The following is an 18,374-nucleotide window of genomic DNA, read 5'->3' on the forward strand; positions in this document are numbered from 1 at the left end:
TAGGATGCCATCGTAGTTGGGGAGTGGAGTTGCAATGTTTTACAATATTTTATTTAAGAATTCCTTATTTCTGCTGTTGTTGCACATGAAAAATGTTGCAGCAAATTTATTAACACTAGAATACGGAATTATATTCTGAAATAATAAAAAAATTCCAAGATACAAATCATATCCTGATAGAAATAAGTGTTAGTGCAAAGACAGAAAAGCTATTAAAACCCTTATTTAATAGTAAACATTTAATCCTATCTTCGAAGATCTGGATTCGTATGCCCAGAGAATAAAAAAATGTATAAATCATCTACTTAATCCTCCAAAAAGATTACTATATCATGTATTAGTTATATAAATTAATCATATTAATTAAAATTTAAAATCTTTTATTCGTTCTTATGAAAAACTAAAATAATCATAGAACATAATGAATTTAGTAATTGTTTTATATATTTTGAAATATTAACTTAGTGACAAGAATCTTTGAAAGACTAAGACGATAACACCCTAATTTTGAAAATAAGTAAAAGACTACTCAACAAAATATTACACGTATTACAATCCGTGCATTGCACATACATGATAGCTAATAAATAGTTATCATTAACAAAGTGAGTGCACGGAACTATTCAATGTGAAGCATACCAAATAAACCGGGGCAAAAAGAGTGAGCATCATTCGAAGTACTAAAACAGTGATATAAAATGCAAAAGATATGGAAACCCCAAAAGCACAACAATATTTGTTTCATACAAACTTTTCATGCACTTCAAAGTATGAAATGTAATATCAATGTCGTGGCTTCTAGGATGAAAACAGCCTTGAAAACAAGTAACCATGGCAGCCCTGCACGGTATCTAGCAGAGGCATAGTTTGGCATGCTTCCTCAAATGCACGATTCATCCATTTTTCTAATATTACTTCAGCAATAGGAGCAACCTGATGCTGCAACAATGCTGCACCGAGGGGTCCTATCAAATTTAGCCTTGTTGCAGCAGAAATTACATCTCTCATTGTGATGAACAAGTAAGCTCTCTGAGAAGTAGTATTATCAATTCCTAGTGCTCCACATATAAGTCCAAATATAGGAGCATGGTGAAAAGATACAGTACCTAACCCCAGAGAAGCATCTCTCATGGTTTTGAGAGAGGGAATCTCAGAAAACACAGCTGAAGCCACCCTCATTAATGCAGATCCTTGTGAGATTGATGCCTTTCGACCCACTTCATTAGTTAGGGTGGCATCCAATATTTTGTCAAGATTATGCCAGGTTTCCAAATTGGGTGACATGGAAGCTGAGTACACAAAAGGAAGGAATAAGCTTCCTGTATTCTCCAATACATGGACAACAAATGTCTTAAGTTCGTTGGAATTAGAAACTAAGTGGGACTGAACTGCTGCTTCAAGGCCAAAAGAATGAGCAAATCCACCAGTAGGTAGAAGAGAATCAAGCAACTGCCATTGACTCCACTGTAAAAATGAGTCTGCAAGGCAAGGTCTGTCGCGCTCTTCATTTATTTGCATTGTAAATGATATTACTCCAGTGTTGATCAGGAATGTCAGATTACTACAGTTGCCTAAAGAAATAAACCGGGTTTATGGAATCAAACTTTTAAAACAATCTAAAATATTCCCATAAATATTTTGAATATAAATTATGTGTAAGAAATTTTTTTTTTTGGGAAAACCAGCCTGAACAAAGTTGAGTTTCCGAAAGATTCTATGATCCTATCTTAACCAGAAGCCATAAGCTCATAGAAAACAGCTGCTGAGTCAGTAAACTTCTACTGATAATAACCTACAGCAGATCTAGCATGGCAAGAATCTTACCAAGGAAAAAAATAAATAAATTAGATGTGACTTTGTCACAAACTCCTTTTTCTTATTTCAAAAGGTATATCAAGTTAACTCTCAAGTGAACCATAAGCACCCCACAAAAAAAAAAAATCTCTAGTAAAACTTGCTAAAGTTAAGCATGGAGGAAGCTTTTATTCTATGATAACCAAAAACCCAGAACCCCGAAAATATACATCACCTACTTCATCGAAGAAATGGATATAATAAGGAGGCCAGCAACTTTTACCAATAAAATTTGAAGATCAAAATACAAATACTGACAAGCACTCTGCTTGCTAGCAAGTCAATATTTCAAACAAGCACAGTGGCCACTAGCTATCTTGGTAGGTTGAGTTAAATGGTTGGAACCTCCTCAATATTGAAGATATGGACATTAACAGTTTCATGAAATATGGACTAATGTCAGACACGTCCTTCAAAGCTCTCTTGACAGCAAAAATAAAATAAAATAAAGTTCAACCAATTATAGAGACCATAAAATCCTCAATTCCCATTCATGGGTGTTCTGAAATTCTCTAGTTACCATGCTTATTTACCTTAGTTCATTGAAATGGGGAGTAAGACAATCTCATTATGAAGTCAATTCCACTATGCTTTTTCTCTACTCAAACAACGAACTGAAAATTATTTGTTCTTGAAGGAGAAGGAACATTTTACATAATCTCATTTGCAAGTGGTGTAAAAAAATGTCAAATGTACATCTCTCAAAAGAATAAAGGGCACTGCGAAAAAAGAACATGAACTTTTAAACATGAGATTTTTTTTTCTTTTATATTATTTTTGCCCGTTTTCTTTTAGGACTATATATTTCAGTCCATTCAAAATCATAACTGACAATATTTTAAAATTATATTAGCTACTAAGGTTACAACATACCAACCTGCATGTTAAAATCAAATTGCACTGGGAAATAAGAGTTGGAACAATGTATTAATGGAGGTTTTCCATAATGTGATTGAGACAAACTAGTCAGCAGTTACAAGTAAAGCAAGCTATAGTAACATGACATTTTCTATGATCTTGAACCTAATATCATCACCCAAGAAAAAAACTAAGAGTTGTCTTTTTGAGATTCATTACTGCCCATGTTCATGAAATGGAAGCCCATAATATACCTATATTCTCCAGTCCCGAGGCAGCGGGAGCAGTAACTAAGACCACTTCCACCACAAGTCCTACACCATTTTGGCCATTCACCTTTTGGGAGCATTTCCAAATGAACTTGGTTTATCCTTCCTTTTCCATGACACTGGTGGCAATCAACTCTTCCACTCCCCTCACATACTACACAAGGTGGATCAGGCTTTTTTCTTCTTTTCTTCCGAACGTTCGACTCTGTTCTCACAACCCAAGATGGCTTTGTGAGAGAGAGATGAGGCAAATACTTGGGAGACTGAGGTGGGGGCAGACCATTGAAACTTGAGGCCTCAAATCGGACCATTCTTGACAAACTCAATGTCCCAAAACCCATATATGCCAGCAGAACTCCAGTGTCTACTCCACTTTCAGCAGTGAAATCTGAAACAAACGAGGATACCTACTTTCTGAGGACTTCCAACAAACATTTGCTTACATATTGATCAGCATTTCATGAACATGATTGTGGCACTCTGACAGGAATTTTGGGTATATATTGGTCATATCTTCCAAGATACTACTGGATGTTCCTATTACTCTTATTTACTCACCAAACTGTAGCATCATCCATGACCAAACATGGAAACCTAAATAAATACAAGTCTTCCTAATGGCCGGGAAAACAAATAAACAATCATGGGGTGTTCATGAAAATCAATTTTAAGAGAGCAGGACCACTAAAATTTATAAAAGTTTAACTTTAATTAAAAAATAAAAAACCCTTGTTCAAGGTTGTTGCCAGTACTCAATTCATCGGAAATTGGGAAGAAAAACAAGGAAACGAGGCAATGAACTAAGCAAAGGGTACAACGCAGAGCATAAACAAGAGCGAGCTAGAAAACCCACAAAGCAATTTGGACATACAGTACGAAAAACAAATAATTTAGAAAAGAAAATGCAAAGGAAGCATTAGGGTATGTGAAGTTTACCCGGTGAAGTTGAGAAACAAGAGCAAGTGAACCAAAGCAAAGAGTGATGTTTCCGCAATTCTGCTGTGCTTATTTTCCTTTTGCCACCATCGCTTATCACATGATTTTTATTGTGTTCTACAATTACGCTCTCTTACAGAAACAAAAAAATTTTTATTTTTATTTGGATATGTTTATTTGAAAGATTGTCTTTGTTGAAAATTATTATCATTCACGTTGAATTATGTGTTATTGAGTTTTTTTAATATATATATATATATATATACGGGCTTATCATTTCTCAAGCTGCTTGAGATAATGTTATCTTCGGCTACTAAATTACAACCAAAAAGATGGATCAACGGAGATAAAGGAAGAGAGAGAAAAAAAGAATCATAACCCTTCCAAGGTAAATCAATTAATATAAGGAAATAAATAAACAAAACGACATAGTTTTGGGATAGACAGAAATAAACATATCTCAAATAACTTGAGAAATATTTTTCCATATATATATACCTTATTGTTTCTCAAGTATTCGAGATAATTATATCTCTCACTAATAACTGTATACATATCGATCAATGATGATTAAAAAAATAAAACAGAAAGAAAAAAGAATCATAATCATTTGAATCAATTAATATAAATAAATAAAATAATAAAAAAATTGGATAAACAGAGATAAATATATCTAAAGGAAATAAATAAACTGAACATTAATTGATACTATTAAATAAATCAAAGATTAAATTGTGTGTGAAGTTTATTTTCAACAATCAAATTCTCTTTAATGAATATGTAAGTTTTTGCTCGTTCTAATTTCCCACTACACTTTTAAAAATTAAAAATTATACTTACATAAAAAATTAAATCTCTCAGCCAATTAATAAATTTTAAATTAAATTTATATATTAGTAAACAGTGATTTTAAAATTATTCTATCAGCTTATATAAATTATAGACATGTTTAAAATGGGAGAGGATCCACTTACCACCAAAAAAAGTTTACAACTCTTACAACCAATTTAATCACCGTTGATTTCCATCAATCTAACGGTTATAATTTATTGGAAATTAATAACATTTATTGTGTCACATTTATTAATTTTCAATAAATTATAACCGTTAGATTGACGGAAATCAACGGTGATTAAATTGATTGTAAGAGTTGTAAACTTTTTTGGTAGTAAGTGGATCCGTTCCCGTTTAAAATAAGTATTAAAATAACAAAGATCAATTAATATAACAAATTTTACTAATCGTAATTTTTATCTAAATAAGTACTGCGAGACTGATCAATTTTAAGGGTGTGTTTAGCGCGGGAATGAATCCCCATATATTTCTTTCAACATTTAATGACAAAACTCAATAAGATGAACAATCTCAAATTTATATCATTTAAAGGGTTGAAAAAAAATAACGAAGAATATTTTGATAAAAAACTTTTTAAAAAATTGTAAAATATTTTTTATTAATTATATAAATCCTCAAAATGATATAATTTTGAGTTACATGAAATAATTGTATCTATTTTAATAAGAGGTAGGATATTGTAACAATCAATTAGTGTTACTACCAATGTTACTATCAATCAATTTCACCTTTAGATCGATTATGTTGATCCAACGGTTATATTTATTTCCACGTTTGTATGGTTATGATTTCTCCTTTTTAATGTGAAATCATAATCATACAAAGATGAAAATAAATATATTGATCCAATAAATATAATCATTGGATCAATATAATCGATATAACGGTAAGATAGATGGATAGTAACATTGCTAATAATACTAATTGGTTGTTACAATCGTACTCCATTTTAATAATAGAAAAAAATATTTTTACAATAATAATAACCTTACATATTTTTATTTTTTTTTGAGTTACCCAACCCTGATTATCTCTTTGAGACGAGTTGGCTCCCTCCTGTATCCCCACGAGCTTCGACTCTTTGAACCGGCTATGGGACTAATCCGGAGTGCGGGGGAACAGTGATGGCTAAAGGTTCAGCCCCATCTCCAAGAATGCATTCAGCGGAAATCGAACACATATCCAACCCCACTAACTCAACGCCAAGTTACCAACTGAGCTGTACCCATTGGGTTTTTATTTTTATTTTTATTTAGAAATATATTTTGCACGCACAAACATTTCCCTCACTTTTTTGTGTTATATAACATAATCCCCATCTTTTCTCTCATGAAAAGGCAAAAAAAATTAAAATATTACACTTTTAATAATTAATTACGAATAGGTAGCAGTTTGAAAACTATATTCGAATTCATTGCAGTTATTTACGTCCAAATTAAGCGTGACTATTCACGCCCAAATTAAGCGTGACTCCTAAGGCATTCACGCCTAAATTAGGCGTGACTCGTCTGGTGTTAACACGTGGCACAAAAAATTAATAGTTTAACCGTAAAACTTTATAAGCCATAACTTTTGACTCGGGTATTCGAATAAGGTAATTCTTTTTTTGATTCCACGTAACTTTTCGAGATCTACGCAATGACATCTCATTTGATATATTTTATCTCTCACAAACACAATTCAAATTTATAACAATGATACTATAAAGATGGCACCAAAATAGATTAACTCATTTATAAATAAGATGGCACCAAATTTCCTATTAAATACAAAACGCAATCAGCTCCTATTAAATACAAAACGCAATCAACTCTTATAACATTAAATTCAAAATTCAAATAACCACCAGCAAATTTATTTGAATTGGCGACAATCTATAACCAACTCAAAAAATTACAACGCAATCAGCTCCTATTAAATACAAAACACAATCAACTCCTATTAAATACAAAATGCAATCAACTTATTAGAGGTTATTTGAATTTTGAATTTAATGTTATAGTATCATTATTGAGCGTGAATGAGTGCAATATATTCGTAATTAGGTTCAAAACGACAACTTATTCGTAATTATTTATTGAAAAAGCAAGTGTTTAGAATATTTATTTAATTATTTTCTTTATTAATGCAGATTTTTCAAATTGATTTTTGAGTTTAAATCACAAATTAAATCTTTATTTTTTTCTTATTAATAATAATTTTTAATTTTTTTTTGGTATACACTATATAATACAATTATTGTAAATTTGAATTGTGTTTGTGAGAGATATAATATATCAAATGAGATGTCATTGCGTAGATCTCGAAAAGTTATGTGGAATCAAAAAAAGAATTACCTCATTCGGATACCCGAGTCAAAAGTTATAACATTTCAAAATTTCACGATTCGTAAGTTGACTTTTTTTGCCAGATATCAACACTAAGTGTCAACACGATACAATAAATTTAAATATAATTTCCAAACTGCTACCTAGTCGTAATTTAATTAATTATTAGAAATATAATATTTTAATTTTTTTTGGCCTGTTAAAAACTCTTTTACAATCCTAATTCAATATACCTTTTTAGAAAAGCCGAATTGCAAAGGTTGAAGCTCGAAAAACCGAATTGGATGAAGGTAAATGGAGTCCATGCAGTCAACAAACAGTTGGAAGACAAAGGCAATGGCAGCGTGAGAGTGTGAAAAAGAAGATCCAATTCGATCCATGATGCTATCACTCAAACATGTAACCAAACACAGGTCCAGATCCTTCTTCTCTTCCATTCTCACCATCTCCAACAACCCATCTTCTTCTACTTCTTCTTCTTCTTCTTCTTCTTCTTATACTTGTCTTTCATCTCCATCCCCATGCACACCTCTAGAATCCTTCTCCGTCACCCGAAACGACATCGCCGACTCCTTCAAAACCTGGTTCAGAACTCGCAACCACACCAAAGACCCCCTCCTCGACCGCATCTACGAAATCCTCGCTTCCGGCGACGATTTCGCCGCCCCTCTCTCACGCCTCTCCCTCCCCCTCTCCGAATCCTTCGTCCTCAAAGTCCTCCGTTACGGCGGCGACCACAACGGCGACGTCCTCTCACGCCTCAAGTTCTTCGACTGGGCCGGCCGCCAGCCCGGCTTCCACCACACCCGCGGCACATTCATCGTCATCTTCCGCATCCTCTCACGTGCCAAGCTCATGCCCCTTGTCCTCGACTTCCTCCACGCCTTCCGGAAGCGCGGGTTCGGACACAGGGTCCGTTTCAACGACACCCTCGTCGTTGGTTACGCCATTGCTGGAAAACCCGAGGTTGCACTCAACCTGTTCGGTGAAATGCGCTTTAAAGGTTTGGACTTGGACAGCTACTCTTACCACATTCTCTTGAATGCCCTCGTTGAGGAGAAGTGTTTCGACGCCTTTGATGCCATTCTCAAGCAGATTCGCTTGAGGGGCTACGAGAATCGCTTCACCTATGTGATCGTCGTCAAGTGTTTGTGCAGGCGGGGTAGGTTGAAGCAGGCAGAGGCTTACCTTAAAGGTTTGTTGGGTGGTGGGAAAGAGTTGAACGGGTCTGAGGTTGGTTTTCTTGTTGGTGCATTGTGTCAGAGTAATAGGTTTGACCGTGCTGTTAAGTTGGTTGTGGAGCTTGGGAATTCGGCGTTTGTTCCCTTGGAGAATGCTTATGGTGTATGGATAAGGAGTCTTGTTCGGCGTGGTATGTTGGATGAGGCACTGGAGTTTTATAGGCAGAAGAAAGATTCTGAAGGGTATGTTCCTGACCTGGCACGGTATAACATTTTGATTTGTAGGCTTTTGAGTGAGAACCGGCTCCTCCAGGTGTATGATTTGTTGGTAGATATGTATGAGACTGGCATTCCCCCTGATATGGTTACCATGAATGCTGTCTTGTGCTTCTTTTGCAAAGTAGGGATGATGGATGTCGCGCTCGAATTGTATAATTCTAGGTCTCAGTTTGGTCTGTCTCCGGATCACATGGCTTACAAGTATTTGATACTTACTCTGTGTTGGGATGGGAACGTTAACGAAGCATACAGTGTATTGAGAAGCTCTGTTGATCAAGGTTACTTTCCTGATAGACTAACCTTTTCTACACTTGCCAGTGCTTTATGTAGAGAGTGCAAGATTGAGGAGATGAAGGAGTTGCTCCATCTTGCCTTGGGGCAGAATTTTATGCCTAATGCTTCCACATATGACAAGTTTATATCGGCTCTATCCCGGGCTGGAAGAGTAGGAGATGTTTATTTGTTTCATGGGGAACTTAACAGTGTAATTGCTAGAGTCTCCTATGTAAGGATGATTAAGGGTTTCGTTAAGTTAAATAGGGGAGATATTGCTGCTCGTCTTCTTATTGAAATGCAAGGGAAGGGTCATAAACTGACACGTCCCTTATGCAAAGCTGTTATTTGTTGTTTGCTTGATATGGATAATCCAAGGGCAAATGTTTTCAATTTATTGGAGGTGCTGACTCACCGTGAACCTCATTGTAAGATTTACAACTGTTTCATTGATGCAGCTGTGCTTGCCAATAAGGCTGACTTGGCCAGGGAAGTAATTGAGTTGATGCAAAGGAAAGGCATTAAACCCAATGAGGATTCCAAAATTCTTATGTTGAAGAGTTGTTTGAAGAGTGGAAGGATTTCTGATGCTCTGAATTTATTTAATAATCTCCAGTGCCAGGCCTTAGTGTCTAGAAAATTATATAATACCTTGATCGTTGGTCTCTGCAAGGCCAATATGGCAGACATTGCACATGAATTCTTGTTCAAAATGATTAAAGCTGGATCAACTCCAAGCATTGAATGCTATGAGGAGCTTGTGCAGCAGCTTTGCTCATCGAAGAGATATCATGAAGCAATCAATATTGTTAATGTGCATGAGAGAATGGGACGTCGAGTAACTTCTTTTCTTGGTAATGTACTTCTTTTTCATTCCTTGGTTTCACCGAAAGTCTACGATACCTGTGTTCGTTTTATAGGAGTGAAAGAGGGGACATTTTCTGGTATTTCAATGCTTAGCTTGATCATTGGTGTATTTTCTGGTCGTCTCAGAGTAAACTATTCTATTGAGGACTTGGAGGAGTTAATAGGGAAGTGCTTTTCACTTGACATTTACACCTATAATCTGTTGTTGAGAAAAGTAAGCAAGAGTGATATGGACCAAGCTTGTGAGTTGTTTGATCGTATGTGTAAAAGGGGTTATGAGCCTAATTGGTGGACTTATGACATCATGGTCCATGGTTTCTCAAAGCAAGGGAGGAAAGATGAGGCCAAGCGGTGGGTTAAAGAAATGTGCCGAAAAGGACTCTATCCAGCAGAGAGTGATTGAATATTCATTTAAGGAGAATGATCAATGTTCCAATCAATGTGTTAAAGACGCAAAATGGTTCACACAATTTTGGTAAGGATATTATTATTTATATATATATATTAAAAAATGGGTTACCTTGGATGCATTGGTTTTAGTTTTCCCGTTTTACCCCTCCTCCCGGTCCTTTTATTTTCTTGTGGAAGCATTAGAAAATAAAATATGTTTCCACCTTGTATTATTTATCACACTAGATTGACATAAGCTATGATATTTGACATAGCTTTTTATACATCATTTTATTTCCATGCTGTATTTTCAAGTTAAAAGCATTGCTTCTTAGCATCTTTTTATGCTAGTTGTCATCACACCGAATAAAAAATAATATCAATCGAGTCTTGACACAAATTTGGTGGATTTCAAATTTCAATGAAGTAGTTGTTCTTAGTGTCAGTAATTACTGAATCATTGAGTATGGTTTGTCCATGTGATTGTCTATTATTCAAAGAGATTTGAATAGGATTGTAGATCAAGAAATGAAGCTTTTAATATTGTTAGAGTTCTAGGGTGAGAAAACAACAAGCAAGGAGAGAATATAGATGGAAAACAGATCAAAAAGACAGGAATCCAGAGAATAGAGATAGAGAACCATGTATGTTATTAAGAAATGGTACAACAAGGAGAAAGCTCCTTCACAAGGGTTCCCCCTCCACAAATGAGTACCAAGACTCGGTCTAACTGATAGAGTCCTCCTCTCCTCTGTACAACATATCCTCCTATTTAACTGCCACCCTAACTGAACTATCTAACCGTTTGTCATTTCATTTACAAACTTTCTAACATCGTCTTATTGTTTTCCCCTTCGTTCCTCCTCGTATACACCTTCCAGACCCTCTCTTCATTGAGCTAAGGTCTGACAAACATGGGATTGTTGTTCTGTCTTATTTTATACATGTTTTATATGACACTTAATTTTCCTGTTTCTGCCTGCCCACTCGGTGGGCTATTCACAAAGAAATTAGTTAAAGGCCTCTCTCTTCGATCTTTCTTGTCATCTGCCATGATTGAATATCCCTTGTTTTATGCACTTGCTGTATTCTCTCACCAAATTGGTGGTGAACTCGAATTCCTTGAGAAATGGACTGCTCACCTCATAAAGGCCTGGTGGTTTCATGCTGGTACTATATTGGCCATTGGCAACAAAATTACTTTAGTTGACTGGATCAAAAGGGATTGGCATCATATCAACCTTGCTATTTCCCTCTTCCTTGTATCCTTCTTGTAAGCAAAATCTGTAATGTTTTATTATCAACTGCCAATGTTTCTTTTTTGTTCTAACTCTTACTTCAGTGTGCAGAAGAATCAATTGGGGCATTTTGCTTTGGTTTCTCTAATGGACAGTGTATTGACTCCTTCCTTGTTTAGAACTTGCACTTGAAGACCGGCCATATAAGATGCTCTAAACTAGTCTAAGATACAATTAAGATATTATGGGATATTTTTCATATATTTTAACACATTTCCTCAAGCTAAAGTTTGTTACAAATGACTCTCTTAAAAATGAAAAATAACTACAAATTTTAGGTGACAAAAAGGGTTTAACTTGCAGGGTTGGCCCGTCTAACTGCCACATATGGCGGGTTGGGTTTTGACTCCCAACCTGCCAACCCTTTTAAACCCGCCATGTATAAGTGCTAGTCAAAACGGGTTGAACTCGCAGTGGGGCAGGTGAACTGGTCTTGTAGAAAGAATCGGAGAGGATTCAGGAGAGTATGAATGGGGCAGGAAGAAGAAAAAACAAGAGGGGAGGAAGAAGACAAAGAAAGAACCGAAGGGTGGGTTGAAGAGAGCCATTGCCTGAGAAGAGCTCCCAGAGAAATCAGGCTGCTGCTTAACTAAGAGGATATCAATCATACTCTAGAAGTATCGAAGTGAAGAGAATGAAGTTCACTAAGCAGCACGGGCTCTAACATGGATAGTGCAGCATGTGAAAGTTTAAATTGTACCATTAGGATTTGAAGAGTCTGCATCTTACATGGCAACAATTCCTGGTTTGGAGTGTCGGTGCTTCAAAGATTTGACGTATTGATGAAGTCCTTTTAGTTGTTTGGATGATGTGAAAATGAAGGATAGGAAAAGAAAGCTTGTAGGTAACTAGGTATTTTATTACAGAAAATTGGGGTAAACACCAATTACAGACATCAGAATCACGAAAAAGGAAATCGAAAGATTAATCTAAACCTGTACCTATCAAAAGCTGACAATACTTGAAATAGTTTGTTTTAATTTGTAGCTGGCTAGATTACATTATCGCATGAGATTAACAGAGAATCATGAAAATGTAATCTAAACCCTAAAGTTTGGTTCAGTCAAGCTTCAGAGCTTTTGTCATTTGTTCTGTTCTCTGTTGTGGGAGCTAATATAAATTATCTCCAATATATATAGCACTTATAGCTCGTTGCTATCATCTATGATCCACTGACACGAGACACGATACAACACGTTAATTCTAAAAAATAGTATATTTCGACACGTTGAGACATTTTTTGATATTAAATAATATTTTTAATATATATAATATAATTTATATTTAATACATATAACAGTCCATAATAAGTCATATAACCAATCAAATGTTCAAATTTTATAACAAATATAAAAAAATAAATTCGTACCTTGTTAATTTTTCATATCAAATTTCATAACAGAAAAAATTGATTTATAAATGATTTTTTTTTATTTTTAGTTAATAAAAAAAGTTGACTGTGTGTCGGAAAAATATGTCGGAGCGTGTCGGAGAGTTGACCATGTCTCAAAATGTCGACCGCGTGTCGGAACGTGTTGGAGCATGTCGGTGTCCGACACGTATGTTTTCAAAAAAAAAAGCCGTGTCGAGGTATCAGAGGCTATCATTGAACAACATCATAACGTAAAATAAGTCTATTTCCTTCTATCACATACATTTATAATTAATTACACAAAATCCTCGTTACATCAATTACATTTAAATCCATTAACAAATATAACTACTACACCGTGATGCACAAAATAATAAGAAATACATAATCATTAGACTTAGTCCCAAAATGCTACATGAACAAACACAAGATATGGTATACATCACTCATGCAATTCTACATGTTCATGCACTAAGTCTAGCATGTCAAATGAAATCCCAAAATGCAAAAGATGCAAAATATCATGGCGCACTCCAATGGCTCTCCTCCACATCACTCTGTGGGACTCTTGCCCAATACTCCTACACTGCTAGATGAACCTGAAATAGAGACTCATGACGCGGAGTGAAATATACGAATATATATATAAGTAATCCAAAGATTCTGAATGATCACCCCACCTAATGACTCACTTAAATGTACAAATAGCTGTCTAGGTTACTTAGGTTGTAATTCACCCGAGCTCTTCTGTTATCCATAAATGTAACAAAATGCCCATGCATGTTCATTTTTTGTATTTTTGGTTCTTTAATCTAGAGTATTTGCATGATTCACATGTATTATAGCGGGACTAACTTTTCGGACACTATTATATTTAAAAAACTCTTCCTTAATGAAACGGAGGGTTAGATTTGGGGGTCAAATTTTACAGTGTTGGGTCTCAGAATGAGAGAAGAAAAAAGAATGAAAACGTGGGTCTCTGAATTTGATTTTGGGTAAAAAGATTTTTGATATGCGTCTAACATACGGAGATTTCTAAGTAAAAGAAGCAAGGAATTAATCATAAATGTGTGAAAATAAGCTCATAAATGCAAGAAATATTGATTATTCCTTCTCAATCATTCTCTCACTCAATTTATGCATTTTGATAGCAGGAAACACCAAAATTAAGTGAAAGAGAGAAGTTAAAATTGCATAGTCTCGCGCAAAAAATGGCGCGATCCGCGCGGATTTGGCGCTGATCGCGCAGGCGTCATGAATGCAGTCCTTGATTTGTGGAGTCGCGAATTTGGCACTGATCGCGCAGGCGTCATGAATGCATTCCTTGATTTGTGGAGTTTGATTAAAAGTGAAATTTAATCAAATTAATGAGAGGATTATGACCTGATTGATTGGTGGAATTATGAGAAAAATGGAAATTTAATCAGAATTAATTCAAGGATTATGACCTGATTGAGTAGCTGGCTATATAAAGGAAGCAGAAACTCTAAAACAATATCATCTTTAGTTGGAGAGAATTCTTGGAGGCTCATGTTGGAGATCCTTCATCTTCTTTTTCTTTTTCTTTTTATGAATTCTTTTTATTTTAAACTGTCAGACATGATTATGTCTGGCTAGTCTTTTTATATTGTGGTAAAGTTCACAACCCTTGATGTGAACCCCTTGTATTTTAGTTAAGTTTATGATTAATTATTCAATTGAATTTATTTTATTCTGTTCTTCATCTCATAATTCTTTTAGAATTCGCGACTCTATTAGGATTGCGAGGGTTAGGGTTCACAATAGGGATATTGGGATTCTAATTCCTGACAAAGAGTAAGATAACTGTTCATGTATGCACTAGGGATAGGCTACATGAACTGCAAATGTGGAAAATTCACTGGGCTTAAGGATTAACTTGAAAAAGGATTTCTAAGGGATTAGGATTCTAATAGGGTTAATAAGGTTAAGATCACTAAGGGATTAGGGCTTAACTCATTAATTATAGATGGTGAATTATTTGGTCAATTGGGTAATTAAATATAAATATTAATCAATATTACAAGGTGGAGATCGGAAAGGTGTTGGCGTCCTTTACTGCAATAGTTTTTCTTTTAATATTTTTCTCAAATCTCAATCTTTGTTTTTTTTTAATTTCTTCAAATTTCTCTCTGAATTATTCACGAAATATTGAATAGTTCACAATTGTTACAAATACCATTATTTTCAAACCAACCCTTGTTCATCCAATAAGAAAGGAATAGTTAAATTTAAATCTGGTGCCTCAATCCTCGTGAGACGATATCTTACTCACTTTTATTACTTGGTACGATCGGTGCACTTGCCAATTTTACGCAACAATTTTGTTTTTTTATGTTAAATTATAGAAGAGTGTAACAGTTCTGTTAACTGCCGTGAAAATCGCTGCCAATTTCCGAATTGTAACTTATGTTAGAGTGGATTTTTTCATGTGTTAAGTAACATGATCGATCATGTTATGTAGAGAAATTATGATCATATAAAAGTGAATCAAAAGTGATAAAGAAAGAGAGAAAACAAAATATTGCAATAGATAGTTATAAAATTTCATCATTGATTTATTTTTATATGATTATAATATTTTCACATTGATCATGTTAAATAAAATATGAGAGGATCCATTTTCAATTTCTGTAAAAAAAAAATGGTGAATTAACGGTCTTATAATGTTTTTTATTTTATTGATATATGATGATATAAATTTAACATATATCATTTTTCAAAAAATAAAAATTGATCATGGATAATATATTTAGACGATGTATGATTATCTAAACTGAAAAAATATTGTCAGTATTATAGACTATACATCCTTTATTAAATATGGCAAAAAGTAAATTATTTTTATTATATCTAATTTTATAATTATTTTCTTTCACAAATACACGCACATATATATATATATAGGCAAAATGATTTCTGCAGCTGTTGTACCTACAGCAAGCAAGGATCTGCGTCCGGATCCTAGGATACGGCAACGGATCCTGAGTTTTTTTTTTTTTTTTTAAAAAAGCCGTGGGGCCCACTTTTCTGTGTCAGCTGTAGATAACACTATCTACGGCTGCTGCAGAAATGTTAAGCCCATATATATATATATATATATATATATATATATAAGGCTTATTGTTTATCAAGTTATTTGATATAACTTTATTTTTTGACTACTAAATCATAACGTTACAAAGATGAATCAATGGTGATAAGAGAAGAGAAAAAAAAATCATAACCGTTAAAAAATGACGTAGTTTTTTAGTAGATGGAGATAAATATATCTCAAGTTGCTTGAGGAATATTTTTCTCATATATATATATATATATATATATATATGAATTCGTTTTTACCGTGAATACAGATAAATTATCTGCATTGAGCCCAAAAGAATATCGTTTTGGGACGGAAATCAATGTGTTTTTGTAATTATAATTTATTTTAATATTATAATAGTCTTTATCATTATAATATTAATCTTTTAATCCAAAACAACATCATTTTAGAAATGAATATTAATAACTTATCTTCGTTCACTTTACAAACATTAATATATATATATATATATTAAAAAAATATTCACTCTCGTTGTTAACAAAATATACTTGTAAATTAAAATGAAATAAAGTCAAAACTCAATTATTAGTAATTAATTATTGTACGGATAACAGTCACCACCACTAATCGAGGTCAACGATGTTACTTAATAACTAATTTATATTTATTTCTTCCATTTTTATTTTTTTTTCGGAAAAAGTTAAGCAAACCTCACTTTTCTCCCCTCTTTTTAACCTACAAAAAGTAAATATAAAAAAGGGTTTTTATTTTCTAATACAACAAGATACACAATACATGGTGGGTCCCTCAATACTCGGACATGGCGTTTTACAAAATAATCATGGACACGCTCCGACATGTTCTAACACGCGGTCAACATTTCATGACATGTGGTAAATTGTTTGACACGCTCCGACACGTTTTTTCGACATGCAGTCAACTTTTTCTTACACGTGAACGCTCTGACACATTTTTTTTAGTCTTAATTTTATTTTATTAATTAAAAATAAAAAAAATCATTTATAAATTTTTTTTTCTGTTATGAAATTTGATATGAAAAATTAACAAGGTACGAAAAATTATTTTTTTTATATTTATGTTATGAAATTTGAATATTTAATTGGTTATATGACTTATTATGAACTGTTATATGTATTAAATATAAATTATATTATATATATTACAAATATTATTTAATATCAAAACGTGTCTTAATGTATCGAAATATGCTATTTTTTAGAATTAACGTATCTGCATGTCGTGTTCCGTGTCCCGTATCAGTATCCGTGCATCATAGGTGAGTCCAGCCACTTATAAAAAAAAATTGTTGCACAAAAATTGATGACTCACAGCATAAGAAAATAACTCTCCTATTACAAAAAGAAATGTATTTTTTCTTATTTTGAAAATGTAAAATTATTAAGCATACATGAACCGCCTCAAAGCTTACGTTAGCACAACTCAAATTAAGACAAAAGAAGACAGGATAAAAGCCAAAATAGTTGACTATTTTCCGTTGTTTCCCACTCAATGTTGACAAACAAATGTCCAATCATATTCTTGGTTTCCTCTTTCTCTTGCCTCCTTTTGTCTCTCTTTTTCTTCAAATAATAATAAATTTTATAAGAGTTATGTTGTAACTTGTAAAAAAATGAGTGTGTTATGTTATAGAGATTCATTTTGCGTTCTGAAATTATTATTTTTTTGCTACGGACCCTACAAAATATTGTGTGTGTAGAAAATTTTTTGTGATCACGTTAAATGATAAATGATAAACCCAACAATTATAGCAAGTATTGATGGAAAAGATAAGCATATAGCCAAAAAAAAAAAACAATTATTGTGGGTAATAACTCTTCTCTTCTGTTATGATGAACATCCACTAATACCATGATTTATCAAAGAATGAACAGAACCAAGCACATAGACAAATTTTAATTTGGAACAACTTCTATCAATGTGAAGGTAAAGACCACAAAATTAAGTCCAGCAAAGCATCTACTATATATTAATGATCAATATGTAAAATCAACTGATAGAGAGTCCGTCTTTCAAGAGTTCACAATAGTCACACCCTACTCATTACCAAGAATGTGGAGACCAACAATATGCCAATAGATTTGCTTGTCTTCAAATCATGACGCTTTCTTAATTGTTGGAAAACGTGTAAGGTTCAATCCAATCTAGGCCTTAATTCTTTCATCCGTTGTCTTGTATTTACTGATTCGCATGTGCAGAATTGTAACAAATACGTTGTATACACAACAAACATTTGAATAGACTTGGCACTATTGGAAATAAAATTGTATAGACTTAGAGCTTAGGTTGTTGAGATAGTGGAGATATGAGTAGGTCATGAGTTTTAGTAATGATCATGGCTATCCCCATACCAAAATGCAGTGCATATAAATTATATCTTAAATGGCATCATGTTTAACACCAAATGTATATGTGTGTGTATGTTTGGTAATAACCACGTTCTCCATAAAAATAAGGATTTTATGCAAGAGTGCGCTTAGGCTTGCTTCTAGAATTTACTCCCATATCTTGG

At 33.7% G+C, this 18,374-nt stretch overlaps 2 protein-coding genes across 2 annotated transcripts; one reads left to right on the forward strand and one right to left on the reverse strand.

The window, feature by feature from the left end:
- Positions 1-652: 652 nt before the first annotated feature.
- LOC133317195 (urease accessory protein F) lies at positions 653-4,036 on the reverse strand. Its single transcript, XM_061519030.1, has 3 exons — positions 3,918-4,036; positions 2,956-3,369; positions 653-1,571 (listed from the first exon to the last, which is right to left on the reverse strand). The coding sequence occupies exons 2-3, from the start codon at positions 3,320-3,322 to the stop codon at positions 799-801; spliced, it is 1,140 nt and encodes a 379-aa protein (XP_061375014.1). The 5' UTR covers positions 3,323-3,369; positions 3,918-4,036; the 3' UTR covers positions 653-798.
- A 3,324-nt stretch (positions 4,037-7,360) lies between these two features.
- On the forward strand, positions 7,361-10,259 carry LOC133317196 (pentatricopeptide repeat-containing protein At1g71210, mitochondrial). Its single transcript, XM_061519031.1, has one exon. The coding sequence runs from the start codon at positions 7,478-7,480 to the stop codon at positions 10,100-10,102; it is 2,625 nt and encodes an 874-aa protein (XP_061375015.1). The 5' UTR covers positions 7,361-7,477; the 3' UTR covers positions 10,103-10,259.
- Positions 10,260-18,374: the final 8,115 nt, after the last annotated feature.

Source organism: Gastrolobium bilobum, unplaced genomic scaffold, assembly GCF_033153095.1.
Source record: "Gastrolobium bilobum isolate Gb01-03AN ecotype WA unplaced genomic scaffold, APGP_CSIRO_Gbil_v1 utg53431, whole genome shotgun sequence".
Classification (NCBI taxonomy): Eukaryota; Viridiplantae; Streptophyta; class Magnoliopsida; order Fabales; family Fabaceae; genus Gastrolobium; species Gastrolobium bilobum.

Excerpts from the sequence above, each read along its gene's own strand:
- LOC133317195 (XM_061519030.1), bottom strand. The coding sequence starts at position 3,322 with ATGGGTTTTGGGACATTGAGTTTGTCAAGAATGGTCCGATTTGAGGCC. Across the intron at positions 1,572-2,955 it reads AGAATATAGGTATATTATGG|GCAACTGTAGTAATCTGACA; the intron begins GCTTCCATTTCA and ends TTATTTCTTTAG.
- LOC133317196 (XM_061519031.1), top strand. The coding sequence starts at position 7,478 with ATGATGCTATCACTCAAACATGTAACCAAACACAGGTCCAGATCCTTC.